This window comes from Notolabrus celidotus, chromosome 8 (assembly GCF_009762535.1).
Source record: "Notolabrus celidotus isolate fNotCel1 chromosome 8, fNotCel1.pri, whole genome shotgun sequence".
Lineage (NCBI taxonomy): Eukaryota > Metazoa > Chordata > Actinopteri > Labriformes > Labridae > Notolabrus > Notolabrus celidotus.
In genome coordinates, this window is record NC_048279.1 from 20,872,934 (window position 1) to 20,887,789 (window position 14,856).

General features: G+C 41.2%; 4 protein-coding genes across 4 annotated transcripts; all 4 read right to left on the bottom strand.

Annotated features, from left to right (window-relative positions):
• Positions 1 to 236: 236 nt before the first annotated feature.
• LOC117816798 (protocadherin alpha-3-like) lies at positions 237 to 2,777 on the bottom strand. Its single transcript, XM_034689138.1, has 2 exons — positions 426 to 2,777; positions 237 to 329 (listed from the first exon to the last, which is right to left on the bottom strand). Exons 1-2 carry the CDS (start codon positions 2,775 to 2,777, stop codon positions 318 to 320), a joined length of 2,364 nt encoding a protein of 787 aa, XP_034545029.1. The 3' UTR covers positions 237 to 317.
• Positions 2,778 to 4,409: 1,632 nt separating this feature from the next.
• On the bottom strand, positions 4,410 to 6,809 carry LOC117817627 (protocadherin alpha-3-like). The gene has a single exon (XM_034690381.1). It carries the CDS (start codon positions 6,807 to 6,809, stop codon positions 4,410 to 4,412), a length of 2,400 nt encoding a protein of 799 aa, XP_034546272.1.
• A 1,611-nt stretch (positions 6,810 to 8,420) lies between these two features.
• LOC117817628 (protocadherin alpha-3-like) lies at positions 8,421 to 10,838 on the bottom strand. The gene has a single exon (XM_034690382.1). It carries the CDS (start codon positions 10,836 to 10,838, stop codon positions 8,421 to 8,423), a length of 2,418 nt encoding a protein of 805 aa, XP_034546273.1.
• A 1,362-nt stretch (positions 10,839 to 12,200) lies between these two features.
• On the bottom strand, positions 12,201 to 14,609 carry LOC117817629 (protocadherin alpha-8-like). The gene has a single exon (XM_034690383.1). It carries the CDS (start codon positions 14,607 to 14,609, stop codon positions 12,201 to 12,203), a length of 2,409 nt encoding a protein of 802 aa, XP_034546274.1.
• Positions 14,610 to 14,856: the final 247 nt, after the last annotated feature.

Below are 14,856 nucleotides of genomic sequence, written 5' to 3' on the forward strand. Positions count from 1 at the left end.
GACCTTTACCCACTGTAGGGCATTATACTAGAAAGATTATCTGATGGAGGTTGGAAATGCTTCACATATTTGTGTTAAGAAAGTTTGTTTCCAGAAGGTTGTATCATTTCCTGGAGTGAGTAATACAAAGCAGTGACGAGTATGGAGGTAGCACTGTGACAATATCCAAATGCACTCATTTTTTTTGTAGTAAATGGTTATAAACCCACAATCTTCTGTAAACCTACTATTCAGCTTAGCAGTCTCACAGCAGCAAACATTCCCTTCAGTTCCACCAACCATGGTTCATGTGTCTGCATCTGTTTCTGCCGAGCAACTCAAAACGGATGCTGTAAAACAGTTATTTTTGTAACCTAAAATCTCACATCACCTCTGTCAAAAGTACTTCTACCAGAACTGTCCTAAAACTGAATGTCATGTCTTACCTCTGTAGATGCCCTCCTCCTGTCAGGGAGCACTAGTGTGTTGGCATGGCTGCCCGGGACTATAGTGGATCCTATACTCATTCTGGGTCCCACTAACATGTAGCGTTTGTCTCCAGATCTGTACTGGATGCTGTGACACAGTGTGCCGTCATAATTAGTCTCTTGTAGATATTTGGAGGTATAGTCTGTGGATTTGGAGCACTGCATTGCAATCAGCACGATGATGCTGATGATGAAAAGAGCTGAGACTGAGGCCAAAGTGATCATGAGATAAAAAGTGACATTACTCTCCTCATCATCCTTTGTTGCACTTTTCACATCAGAAGCAGCAAAAGCCTCTTTGGGCTCCACAACTTTGACAATGACAGTAGCTGTAGCAGAGAGGGACACGTTGCCATTGTCTTTGACCAGTATGATGAGTTTCTGCTCAGCCTCGTCTGTCTCTGTGAATGAGCGAAGTGTTCTGATCTGTCCTGTGTAGCGGTCCAAAGCAAAGAGATTGTGCTCAGTGACTTCCTGCAGTGAGAAGAGCAACCAGCCGTTATATCCTATATCAGCGTCATAGGCTCTGACTTTAGTCACCAAGTGTCCTGCGTTCACATTGCGGGGAATCTCCTCCACACCTTCAGCAGAGCCGTTGGAGCTGACTGGATACAGGATGACTGGAGCGTTGTCGTTCTGATCCAGGATGAACACGTTCACTGTGACGTTGCTGCTCAGGGACTGAGTTCCAGAATCTGAGGCCACAACTTGGAACTGGAACGTTTTCACTGTTTCAAAGTCAAAACTTTTTAACCCTGTAATGTGTCCATTCTCAGAGTTAATGTTCAGGAATGAGGTCAATGTTTTGTGCTCATCCCCATTTCTCACAATATTGTATGAAATGAGAGCATTATCACCCTCATCACTGTCATGAGCACTGACTGAAAACAGAGAGGCTCCTGCTACATTGTTCTCAACAACATAAAAAGTGTAAGGACTGAGTGAAAACTGTGGACTGTTGTCATTCACATCTGATACAGTTACACTAATTGTCCTCTGAGATGACAGAGGTTGTTCACCACCATCTTTAGCAATTATAGTCACATCATACTGAGACTGCTGCTCTCTATCCAGCAGAGATTTGGTGACTATAGAGTACATGTTGTCCTGTAATGACGGTGTTAATGTAAAAGGTACATCTTCACTAATAAAACAGATCACCTTTCCATTTACACCTGAATCCTTATCATGCACACTTATCAAAGCTACAGTCGTTCCAGGTTTAGAGTCCTCAGGTATAGCTTTGGAAAAAGATGTCACCTCAATCTCAGGTACATTATCATTTAAGTCCACAATACTTATTCTTACACTTTTTTCTGTTGCCAGTGGTACTGGTCCTTTATCAGACGCTTTAATGTTAATTTCATACCTGTCTTTTGCTTCAAAATCTATCATACCTTTGACAATTATCTCACCCGTATTGGGGTTAACATCAAAAAGTTTGCGTAATCTAGTATTGACGTTATTCCCAAATGAATAAACCACCTCCCCATTTAAACCATCATCTAAATCTGTGGCGTTCACTTGCATTATAGTTGTGCCAACAGGCGCGTTTTCTTTAAGCACCGCTGAATATGATTCTTTTGTGAATACTGGCATGTTGTCATTGACATCCAAAACATTAACGATAATTGCCATAGTTCCTGATTTTGCGGGTTTTCCTCCATCAACTGCTGTCAACATTAATCTGTGACTTCTAGCAGTTTCTTTGTCCAGCAGTTTATGCAAATACAAAATAGGAATTTTTCCATCCTCTCCTCCACCTTTAACCTCCAGACGAAAGTGTTCATTTGGACTCAGCCTATAGTGTTGAATCGAAAACGTCTCACTATCTGGATCACTGGCACCTTGAAGCTGAAAACGCGTCCCAGGTAGAGCGGATTCTGAGATCTCCAAATGTGTTTCGTTTTCGGGGAAGGTGGGGGAGTGATCGTTTACATCCAAAACCTCAATAGCGACGTAATGCACCTCTAACGGGTTCTCCAGTACAGTCTTTATGTTAATAATGCAGCTGCTGGTCCGTTCGCACACCTCCTCTCTGTCAATTTTTCGGTGAACGTGCAAGATGCCATGATTGTTGAGTTCAAACAAAGGTTCCGTAGATCCAGAGACGATGCGAAAACCTCTGGCATTCAAAGCAGTGTTATCCAGCCCTAAATCTTTAGCAATGTTTCCAACAACAGCACCCACCGTCAGCTCTTCAGCGATAGAATATCGAAGCTGCGCCGAAGCAACATTTGAAGTAAGATCCAAGGTAATAATGAGGAGGAACAGGCGCTCCAACCACGAGCTGCATCCTCGTCGTGCCATTATAGATGAAAAAAGGAACAAAACAATCTCAAATATTGAAGAATTAATCATTTCTCTAACCAAACACAGGCATTCTGAACCAACATGGGCAGTAAACGAATATAGGAAAAATGAAGGAAAACGATTCAAACGTCGGAAGCCATTGCCCTCCAAAGCACGAGTGCACCCCGTCGCGTAAACCACCGAACTACTCACGTGACGTAGATGATATCTAACCGAGAGTCGTTCTTTTGAACAAGCAGTGACACCGTGCGAGCTGATATCACAATGCAGATACACTTCACATGGAGGAAATCTTCCTCATGTTACACTTATTTTTAATAATGCACGCTGAAAATGTAAGCATGAACGAAAGTGAAGGGTGATCCCTGTCAGTATGAATACAAATAGAGAATATACACCTGAGGTAGAAATTGTTTCCATTAGACATCCAAATGCAATGAAACAATTCTGTTTTTCTGTTCTGTTTGGCCCACTTAAATCATATACTGTATCTCGTCAATTACAAGCACACACACCAGAACTGCTTTGAATGAAGTGTGACCTTTCTCACATCTCCCGACGTTCACTCTGCTCAACACACATAAATGTGTCTACACAAACTGTAAATGTGTAGATTGGATACATTTGGTTGACTGCAACGATCTCCCAAGTTGAAACTTCAAAGTTGCGATATAAATAAAGTAACACATACAGCAGTTACAATCGGTTAATGTTCAGCATTGCTTCAGAAAGCTTGAAAACAGTCAGTGCATTTCAGCACCATGGATAGCGTCTCCAAGCAGCCTCACTGCTTTGTTACCTCATCCACAGTATTTATCCTTCAATATGATGCCTCTTGCATGATGAACATAAACACTGCCAACAACAATACCAATAAGCTTATCAGAGTTAGCATGAATCATTTCAACTCAATCACAAATATTTATACTCTCTGGCAAAGCTGTCTGCTGCCATGTTCCCCACAATAATTGCAACAATTACAAGATGTACTCACAATTCCCCCTATGAGAGAAATCTAAATGTTCTTTCTTCGCAGTGACACATTTACGGTGTGTCTCCTCTTCACCTATATTTACATGGAAACATAGTGCATTTCAGCACCAATGATAGGGATTTTAACATATGTTGAACCTTTTTAAACTCATTATTTGATACATCAGTTAATATTACTTTAGTACAGTAATGATACATACCACAAAGAAAAACACTAATTGTACTCATGACTGGGCATTTCCTTCTTCTAACTTTAATACACTTGTTGATGGGTCCTGACAAAAACGTGTTGCCATCATGCTCAAAGGATGGACTTAGAGGCATTCATTTATTATTTTATCTTTGTCAAACTGATCAATAATTTTCTATAAAACACAAAAACAAACACCTCAAGTGTTCATTTAAATCGAGCAAGAGTTTGAATATGTACAACAAAGTCTAGTGATAATAGGAACTAAGAGGACATTGTGCATCACACAGCAGCTTTTGCACAGGGAATAATGACAATGGAGCCAATCTATTTGTGGGCTGACAAACTTAAATCCTTTCTATTCAAAAAAGGATACCATAGCGTCTGTAAAAATAAATACAGACATGCAGATTAAGACACCATAAATCCTAAAACCACAAAATATATCATAAACATCTGCGCAGTAAATCACCCTTTACATGTTTAAGCCTTACCTCTGTAGATGCCCTCCTCCTGTCAGGGAGCACTAGTGTGTTGGCATGGCTGCCCGGGACTATTGTTGATCCTATACTCATTCTGGGTCCCACTAACATGTAGCGTTTGTCTCCAGATCTGTACTGGATGCTGTGACACAGTGTGCCATCATAATTAGTCTCTTGGAGATATTTGGAAGTATAGTCTGTGGATTTGGAGCACTGCATTGCAATCAGCACGATGATGCTGATGATGAAAAGAGCTGAGACTGAGGCCAAAGTGATCATGAGATAAAAAGTGACATTACTCTCCTCATCATCCTTTGTTGCACTTTTCACATCAGATGCAGCAAAAGCCTCTTTGGGCTCCACAACTTTGACAATGACAGTAGCTGTAGCAGAGAGGGACACGTTGCCATTGTCTTTGACCAGTATGATGAGTTTCTGCTCAGCCTCGTCTGTCTCTGTGAATGAGCGAAGTGTTCTGATCTGTCCTGTATAGCGGTCCAAAGAAAAGAGATTGTGCTCAGTGACTTCCTGCAGTGAGAAGAGCAACCAGCCGTTATATCCTATATCAGCGTCATAGGCTCTGACTTTAGTCACCAAGTGTCCTGCGTTCACATTGCGGGGAATCTCCTCCACACCTTCAGCAGAGCCGTTGGAGCTGACCGGATACAGGATGACTGGAGCGTTGTCGTTCTGATCCAGGATGAACACGTTCACTGTGACGTTGCTGCTCAGTGATGGGGTTCCAGAATCTGTGGCCACAACTTGGAACTTGAATGTTTTCACTGTTTCAAAGTCGAAACTTTTTAACCCTGTAATGTGTCCATTCTCAGAGTTAATGTTCAGGAATGAGGTCAATGTTTTGTGCTCATCCCCATTTCTCACAATATTATATGAAATGAGAGCATTATCACCCTCATCACCGTCATGAGCACTGACTGAAAATAGAGAGGCTCCTGCTACATTGTTCTCAACAACATAAAAAGTGTAAGGACTGAGTGAAAACTGTGGACTGTTGTCATTCACATCTGATACAGTCACACTAATTGTCCTCTGAGATGACAGAGGTTGTTCACCACCATCTTTAGCAATTATAGTCACATCATACTGAGACTGCTGCTCTCTATCCAGCAGAGATTTGGTGACTATAGAGTACATATTGTCCTGCAATGACGGTGTTAATGTAAAAGGTACATCCTCACTTATAAAACAGATAACCTTTCCATTTACACCTGAATCCTTATCATGCACACTTATCAAAGCTACAGTCGTTCCAGGTTTAGAGTCCTCAGGTATAGCTTTGGAAAAAGATGTCACTTCAATCTCAGGTGCATTATCATTCAGGTCCACTATTGATATTCTAACACTCTTTTCTGTTTCCAGGGGTACTATCCCTTTATCAGACGCTTTAATGTTAATTTCATACCTGTCTTTTGCTTCAAAGTCTATCATACCTTTTACAATTATCTCACCTGTATTTGGGTCAACTTCAAAAAGTTTGCGTAATCTATTATTGACGTTATTCCCAAATGAATAAACCACCTCCCCATTTAAACCATCATCTAAATCTGTTGCATTCACTTGTATGATAGTTGTGCCAACAGGCTCGTTTTCTTTAAGCACCGCTGAATATGATTCTTTTGTGAACACTGGCATGTTGTCATTGACATCCAAAACATTAACGATAATTGCCATGTTTCCTGATTTTGCAGGTTTTCCTCCATCAACTGCTGTCAACATTAATCTGTGACTCCTAGCAGTTTCTTTGTCCAGCGGTTTATGCAAATACAAAAGAGGAATTTTTCCATCCTCTCCTCCACCTTTAACCTCCAGACGAAAGTGTTCATTTGGACTCAGTCTATAGTGTTGAATCGAAAACGTCTCACTATCTGGATCACTGGCACCTTGAAGCTGAAAGCGCGCCCCTGGCAGAGCAGATTCGGATATCTGTAAATGCGTCTCATTTTCGGGGAAGGTGGGGGAGTGATCGTTTACATCCAAAACCTCAATAGCGACGTAATGCACCTCTAACGGGTTCTCCAGCACAGTCTTTATGTTGATAATGCAGCTGCTGGCCCGTTCGCACACCTGCTCTCTGTCAATTTTTCGGTGAACGTGCAAGATGCCATGATTGTTGAGTTCAAACAAAGGTTCCGTAGATCCAGAGACGATGCGAAAACCTCTGGCATTCAAAGCAGTGTTATCCAGCCCTAAATCTTTAGCAATGTTTCCAACAACAGCACCCGCCGTCAGCTCTTCAGCGATAGAGTATCGAAGCTGCGCCGAAGCAACATTAGAAGTAAGATCCAAGGTAATAATGAGGAGGAACAGGCGCTCCAACCACGAGCTGCATCCTCGTCGTGCCATTATAGATGAAAAAAGGAACAAAACAATCTCAATTATTGAAGAATTAAAAAATGATCTAACCAAACACAGGCATTCTGTACCAACATAAACAGCTACCAGGTATATTTGAAAAATGAAGGAAAACGATTCAAACGTCGGAAGCCATCGCCCTCCAAAGCACGAGTGCACCCAGTCGCGTAAACCACCTAACTACTCACGTGACGTAGATGATATCTAACCGAGAGTCGTTCTTTTGAACAAGCAGTGACACCGTGCGAGCTGATATCACAATGCAGATACACTTTACATGGAGGAAATATTCCTCATGTTACACTTATTTCTAATAATGCACGCTAAGAAATGTAAGCAGGAACGAAAGTGAACTGTGATCCCTGTCAGTGTGAATACAAATAGAGAATATACACTTGAAGTGGAATTGATTTCCATTAGATATCCAAATGCAATGAAACAATACTGTGTTTCTGTTCTTTTTTGCCCACTTAAATCATACAGTACTGTATCTCGTCAATCACAAGCACACACACCAGAACTGCTTTGAATGAAGTGTGATCTTTCTCACATCTCCAGACGTTCACTCTGCTCGACACACACATAAATGTGTCTACACAAACTGTAAATGTGTAGATTGGATACATTTGGTTGTCTGTAACGATCTCCCAAGTTGAAACTTCAAAGTTGCAATATAAATAAAGTAACACATACAGAAGTTACAATCGGTTAATGTTCAGCATTGCTTCAGAAAGCTTGAAAACAGTCAGTGCATTTCAGCACCATGGATAGCGTCTCCAAGCAGCCTCACTGCTTTGTTACCTCATCCACAGTGTTTACCCTTCAATATGATGCCTCTTGCGTGATGAACATGAAAACTGCCAACAACAATACCAATAAGCTTATCAGAGGCAGCATGAATTAATTCAACTTGATCACAAATATTTATACTCTCTGGTAAAGCTGTCTGCCCCCATGTCCCCCCACAAAAGTTGCAACAATCACAAGATGTACTCACGATTCTCCCTGTGAGAGGAATCTAAATGTTCTTTCTTTGCGGTGACACATTTAAGGTGCGTCTCCTCTTTTCTCATATTTACAAGTAGACATAGTGCATTTCAGCATCAGAGAAAGCAAATTCAACACATGTTGCACCTATATTCTCGTTATTATACCTCAGTTAATGTCTTTCCAGTGATGATAAATACCAAAAAAAAAAATAATACTAACTGACTGAGCATTTCTTTTGTGTAACTTTAATATATTTATTGATGGGTGTTGACAAAAACTCTTTGCCATCATGCTCAAAGATGACCTTAGAGGCATTTACTTGTTCATTATCTCACTTAAATTGGGATAATTTCTTTCTAAAAAGCAAACAAAAAAACTTCTTAAGTGTTCATCTGGACAGAGCAAGAGTTTGAAAGCATAAAAACAAAGCCTAGATGAGCTAAGAGGACATTGTGTATCACACAGCAGCTTTTTCACACAAAAGAATAATGATATGGGCAGTCTTTTTGTGGGCTGACAAACTCGAATCCCTTCTTTTTTAAAAAAAAAAAAAAAGGACACCATATTGTCTCTAAAACAATTCACACAAGCACATTAAGACACCATAAAACGTCAAACCACAAAATATATCAAACATCTGTGCAGTAAACCACCCTTCACTACATGTTTAAGCCTTACCTCTGTGGATGCCCTCCTCCTGTCAGGGAGCACTAGTGTGTTGGCATGGCTGCCCGGGACTATTGTGGATCCTATGCTCATTCTGGGTCCCACTAACATGTAGCGTTTGTCTCCAGATCTGTACTGGATGCTGTGACACAGTGTGCCGTCATAGTTAGTCTCTTGTAGATATTTGGAAGTATAGTCTGTGGATTTGGAGCACTGCATTGCAATCAGCACGATGATGCTGATGATGAAAAGAGCTGAGACTGAGGCCAAAGTGATCATGAGATAAAAAGTGACATTACTCTCCTCATCATCCTTTGTGGCACTTTTCACATCAGAAGCAGCAAACGCTTCTTTGGGCTCCACAACTTTGACAATGACATTAGCTGTAGCAGAGAGGGACACGTTGCCATTGTCTTTGACCAGTATGATGAGTTTCTGCTCAGCCTCGTCTGTCTCTGTGAATGAGCGAAGTGTTCTGATCTGTCCTGTGTAGCGGTCCAAAGCAAAGAGATTGTGCTCAGTGACTTCCTGCAGCGAGAAGAGCAACCAGCCGTTATATCCTATATCAGCGTCATAGGCTCTGACTTTAGTCACCAAGTGTCCTGCGTTCACATTGCGGGGAATCTCCTCCACACCTTCAGCAGAGCCATTGGAGCTGACTGGATACAGGATGACTGGAGCGTTGTCGTTCTGATCCAGAATGAACACGTTCACTGTGACGTTGCTGCTCAGGGACGGAGTTCCAGAATCTGTGGCCACAACTTGGAACTTGAATGTTTTCACTGTTTCAAAGTCGAAACTTTTTAACCCTGTAATGTGTCCATTCTCAGAGTTAATGTTCAGGAATGAGGTCATTGTTTTGTGCTCATCCCCATTTCTCACAATATTATATGAAATGAGAGCATTATCACCCTCATCACCGTCATGAGCACTGACTGAAAACAGAGAGGCTCCTGCTACATTGTTCTCAACAACATAAAAAGTGTAAGGACTGAGTGAAAACTGTGGACTGTTGTCATTCACATCTGATACAGTCACACTAATTGTCCTCTGAGATGACAGAGGTTGCTCACCACCATCTTTAGCAATTATAGTCACATCATACTGAGACTGCTGCTCTCTATCCAGCAGAGATTTGGTGACTATAGAGTACATATTGTCTTGTAATGACGGTGTTAATGTAAAAGATACATCCTCACTTATAAAACAGATCACCTTTCCATTTACACCTGAATCCTTATCATGCACACTTATCAAAGCTACAGTCGTTCCAGGTTTAGAGTCCTCAGGTATAGCTTTGGAAAAAGATGTCACTTCAATCTCAGGTACATTATCATTTAAGTCCACAATAGTTATGATGACGCTCTTTTCTGTTTCCAGGGGTACTATCCCTTTATCAGACGCTTTAATATCTATTTCATACCTGTCTTTTGCTTCAAAGTCTATCATACCCTTTACAAAAATTTCACCTGTTTTGGGGTCAACATCAAAAAGTTTGCGTAATCTATTATTAACATTATCGCCAAATGAATAAACCACCTCCCCATTTAAACCATCATCTAAATCAGTTGCATTCACTTGCATGATAGTTGTGCCAACAGGCTCGTTTTCTCTAAGCACCGCTGAATATGATTCTTTTGTGAATACTGGCATGTTGTCATTGACATCCAAAACATTAACGATAATTGCCATGGTTCCTGATTTTGCTGGTTTTCCTCCATCAACTGCTGTCAACATTAATCTGTGACTTCTAGCAGTTTCTTTGTCCAGCAGTTTATGCAAATACAAAAGAGGTATTTTTCCATCCTCCCCTCTGTCTTTAACCTCCAGACGAAAGTGTTCATTTGCACTTAGTCTATAGTGTTGAATTGAAAACGTCTCACTATCTGGATCACTGGCACCTTGAAGCTGAAAACGCGCCCCTGGCAGAGCAGATTCTGAGATCTGTAAATGCGTCTCATTTTCGGGAAAGGTGGGGGAGTGATCGTTTACATCCAAAACCTCAATAGCGACGTAATGCACCTCTAACGGGTTCTCCAGTACAGTCTTTATGTTAATAATGCAGCTGCTGGTCCGTTCGCACACCTCCTCTCTGTCAATTTTTCGGTGAACGTGCAAGATGCCATGATTGTTGAGTTCAAACAAAGGTTCCGTAGATCCAGAGACTATGCGAAAACCTCTGACATTCAAAGCAGTGTTATCCAGCCCTAAATCTTTAGCGATGTTTCCAACAACAGCACCCGCCGTCAGCTCTTCAGCGATAGAATATCGAAGCTGCGCCGAAGCAACATTAGAAGTAAGATCCAAGGTAATAATGAGGAGGAACAGGCGTTCCAACCACGAGCTGCATCTTCGTCGTGCCATTATAGATGAAAAAAGGAACAAAACAATCTCAAATATTGAAAAATTATAAAATGATCTAACCAAACACAGGCATTCTGTACCAACATAAACAGCTACCAGGTATCTTTGAAAAATGAAGGAAAACGATTCAAACGTCGGAAGCCATCGCCCTCCAAAGCACGAGTGCACCCAGTCGCGTAAAACCACCGAACTACTCACGTGACGTAGATGATATTTAACCGAGAGTCTATCTTTGAACTAGCAGTGACACCGTGCGAGCTGATATCACAATGCAGATACACTTTACATGGAGGAAATCTTCCTCATGTTAAACTTAGTTGTACTAATGCACGCGGAAAATGTAAGCATGAACGAAAGTGAAGGGTAATCCCTGTCAGAATGAAAATAGAGACTATACACGTGAAGTATAAGGGATTTTCCATTAGATAAATACATCCTATAGTATGAACAAAAACAACCATAGTATTTTGTTTTTATTCTGTTAATTCATTACAGCCATTTGCTTTTACCTCTCTAGATGTCGTCCTTATGTCGGGGAGCCCAAATGCCAATGTCCATCAATTATATACTCATTTCTATCCTGGGATGTTTTTCATGAAATTAAAAGTACACTAATGAGTGTTTGCTGAGCTCTGCTTCAGTATGCTTGGAAACAGTCAGTGAACTTTAGCACCATGGACAGTGATTCCAAGCAGACCTACTGCCCCTTTTCTACAGCCGGTGTTTGTTTCCTTAGATATTATGCCTCTCCAACAATGAAGATGAACACAGCCAACAGCAAAACTAATCAGCGTATCAGACTAAGCATTCATTCAATTTGATCACAAATATTAATAGTCTCCAGCAAAACTGTCTGCTATTATGTTCTCCAAAAAGTTGCAACAATCACAAGAGGTTTTTACTATTTTCCTTATACGAAGGATGGATGAATGCAGTAGCTCATTTAGTGTATGTTTGAAGCATTGCCCATACCTGAAAACAGTCGCACATTTCAGAACCAGGATAGTTTTGGAAGGCTACTTCATCATTTACTATAGTACTTTTCTCATGGAATTTTTAGACCATTAGTATAGTGCTGATAAAGACTACACTCATTTTATCTCATCAAAGTAATTACATCATCTCTTTCTGAACTGCAAACAAATACTTCAAGTGTACATAACAAACATAGCAAGCGTTTCAGTGTATCTAACACTGCAGTTTGCAAACAGAACAAAGTTAATGAGGCCAACATTTTTGTATGCTTACAAACTTAAATTTCTTCTCTGCAGGTCAGGCGACAACATGGCGTGTGTAAATAACACCAGTGAACTTAATTATTTTTACGTAAGACACCACAACAACCTCAAACCACAAACCATATCATATTAATCTGTGCAGTAAACCACCCTTTACTACATGTTTAAGCCTTACCTCTGTGGATGCCCTCCTCCTGTCAGGGAGCACTAGTGTGTTGGCATGGCTGCCCGGGACTATGGTGGATCCTATACTCATTCTGGGTCCCACTAACATGTAGCGTTTGTCTCCAGATCTGTACTGGATGCTGTGACACAGTGTGCCGTCATAGTTAGTCTCTTGTAGATATTTGGAGGTATAGTCAGTGGATTTGGAGCACTGCATTGCAATCAGCACGATGATGCTGATGATGAAAAGAGCTGAGACTGAGGCCAAAGTGATCATGAGATAAAAAGTGACATTACTCTCCTCCTCATCCTTTGCTGCACTTTTCACATCAGAAGCAGCAAAAGCCTCTTTGGGCTCCACAACTTTGACAATGACAGTAGCTGTAGCAGAGAGGGACACATTGCCATTGTCTTTGACCAGTATGATGAGTTTCTGCTCAGCCTCATCTGTCTCTGTGAATGAGCGAAGTGTTCTGATCTGTCCTGTGTAGCGGTCCAAAGAAAAGAGATTGTGCTCAGTGACTTCCTGCAGTGAGAAGAGCAACCAGCCATTATATCCTATATCAGCGTCATAGGCTCTGACTTTAGTCACCAAGTGTCCTGCGTTCACATTGCGGGGAATCTCCTCCACACCTTCAGCAGAGCCGTTGGAGCTGACTGGATACAGGATGACTGGAGCGTTGTCGTTCTGATCCAGAATGAACACGTTCACTGTGACGTTGCTGCTCAGGGACGGAGTTCCAGAATCTGAGGCCACAACTTGGAACTGGAACGTTTTCACTGTTTCAAAGTCGAAACTTTTCAGCGCCAAAATATCTCCAGTTTCAGTGTTTATGTTCAGGAAAGATGCCAACTTATTTTCTTCTCCTCCATTTCTGAGAATATGATATGAAATAAGCGCGTTGTCATTTTCATCCCGATCAAAAGCTTTCACTGAAAACACAGAGGTACCTGGCTCGTTGGCTTCAGTCACATAGAAAGTATAAGGACTGAGTGAAAACTGTGGACGGTTGTCATTCACATCTGACAGCACGACGCTTATGGTCTTTTCAGAAGATAATGGAGGATGACCAGCGTCTTTAGCAGTTATTGTCAGGTCATAGTGTGATTGTTTCTCTCTGTCCAGGGGAGATTTGGTGACTAATGAATACATTTTATCTTGTAAGGATGGTGATAAAGTGAAAGGAACATCTTCATTTATGGAACAAATAATTTTTCCATTAAGACCAGAGTCCAGGTCATTGATACTAATAAGAGCAACTGTAGTTCCAGGTCTGGAGTCTTCGGGGATGGAGCTTGAAAATGAGGTAACTTCAATCTCAGGTGCATTATCATTAATGTCAACTATCTTAATAATGACGCTTTTCTCTGTAGTGAGAGGAGCGAGACCTTTATCTGATGCCTCAATTTCAATTTCGTACTTGTCCTTTTGCTCATAATCGATTAAACCTTTGACAGTTATTTCACCTGTTGATGAATTTATATCAAAAAGCTGAAATAACTTATTACTTACACTGTTACCAAATGAGTAAACTACTTCCCCGTTCTGTCCTTCATCTAAATCGGTGGCATTGACTTTTATAACTGTGTTTCCTACTTGAACATTTTCCAGTAGTGTAACAGAGTAAACATCCTTCGAAAAAATGGGTGTGTTATCATTTACATCCAAAACTTTTACAAGGATATTCATATTACCGGTTTTCGGAGGCTTCCCCCCATCAAGCGCCGTCAGTAGCAACGAGTGACTTCCCGATGTCTCCCTATCTAAAGATTTTTGCAAAACCAAGATAGGTATTTTGCCATCTTCTCCTTTATCTCTTATTTCCAAACGGAAGTGCTCGTTTTGGCTGAGTTTGTAATGTTGCACCGACAAATGGCCACTGTCTAAATCCCGTGAAGGTTTTAGCTGAAATCTTGCTCCGGGCAAAACCGACTCAGATATTTCCAAGCGTTTTTCTTGTTCTAGAAAAGTGGGAGAATGGTCATTTATATCTTGCACCTCTACTTTCACATTGTGCACCTCGAGTGGGTTTTCGAGAACGGTTTTCAGATTTATTGAACACGTACTCGCCTGCGCGCACACCTCTTCTCTGTCAATCTTTCGGCTCACGTACAGGATACCATCATTTTGGTTCACGTGGAACAGAGACTCTGCACCACTAGAAACAATCCGATATTTCCTGTCTTTCAATGTGCTTTTGTCTAGTCCCAGATCCTTCGCTATATTGCCAACCACAGTTCCTTCGTTAACTTCCTCAGAGATTGAATATTGTATTTGTGCTGAGGCCACACTCCACAAAAGCATAACAACCACGCAGCCGAGAAAATATCCTCGCGCCCCTCGTCCGCCGTATCTTCTTTGTTCCATGATTTATCCCAGTATCATCCGCGATCAGTTTACAGTATCAAAAGCGTAACGCTTGATCCAATATGTCACCAGTCCTTGTGCAAAAAATACATCCCCTCCTTACGACGACATTTGTGATTCAAAATAGAGTGGAATCAAAATCAGAAGAGAGCTCTGACACGACTGTTGTAACAGCGATCTGAGGACGCTAGTAGGAGGTGGAACCAAAATGCTCTGACGACATACATACAAATGTAATGCTGACTTT

What these genes read in the sequence shown, in the direction of transcription:
- LOC117816798 (XM_034689138.1), bottom strand. Translation starts at nt 2,777, where the DNA reads ATGGCACGACGAGGATGCAGCTCGTGGTTGGAGCGCCTGTTCCTCCTC.
- LOC117817627 (XM_034690381.1), bottom strand. Translation starts at nt 6,809, where the DNA reads ATGGCACGACGAGGATGCAGCTCGTGGTTGGAGCGCCTGTTCCTCCTC.
- LOC117817629 (XM_034690383.1), bottom strand. Translation starts at nt 14,609, where the DNA reads ATGGAACAAAGAAGATACGGCGGACGAGGGGCGCGAGGATATTTTCTC.
- LOC117817628 (XM_034690382.1), bottom strand. Translation starts at nt 10,838, where the DNA reads ATGGCACGACGAAGATGCAGCTCGTGGTTGGAACGCCTGTTCCTCCTC.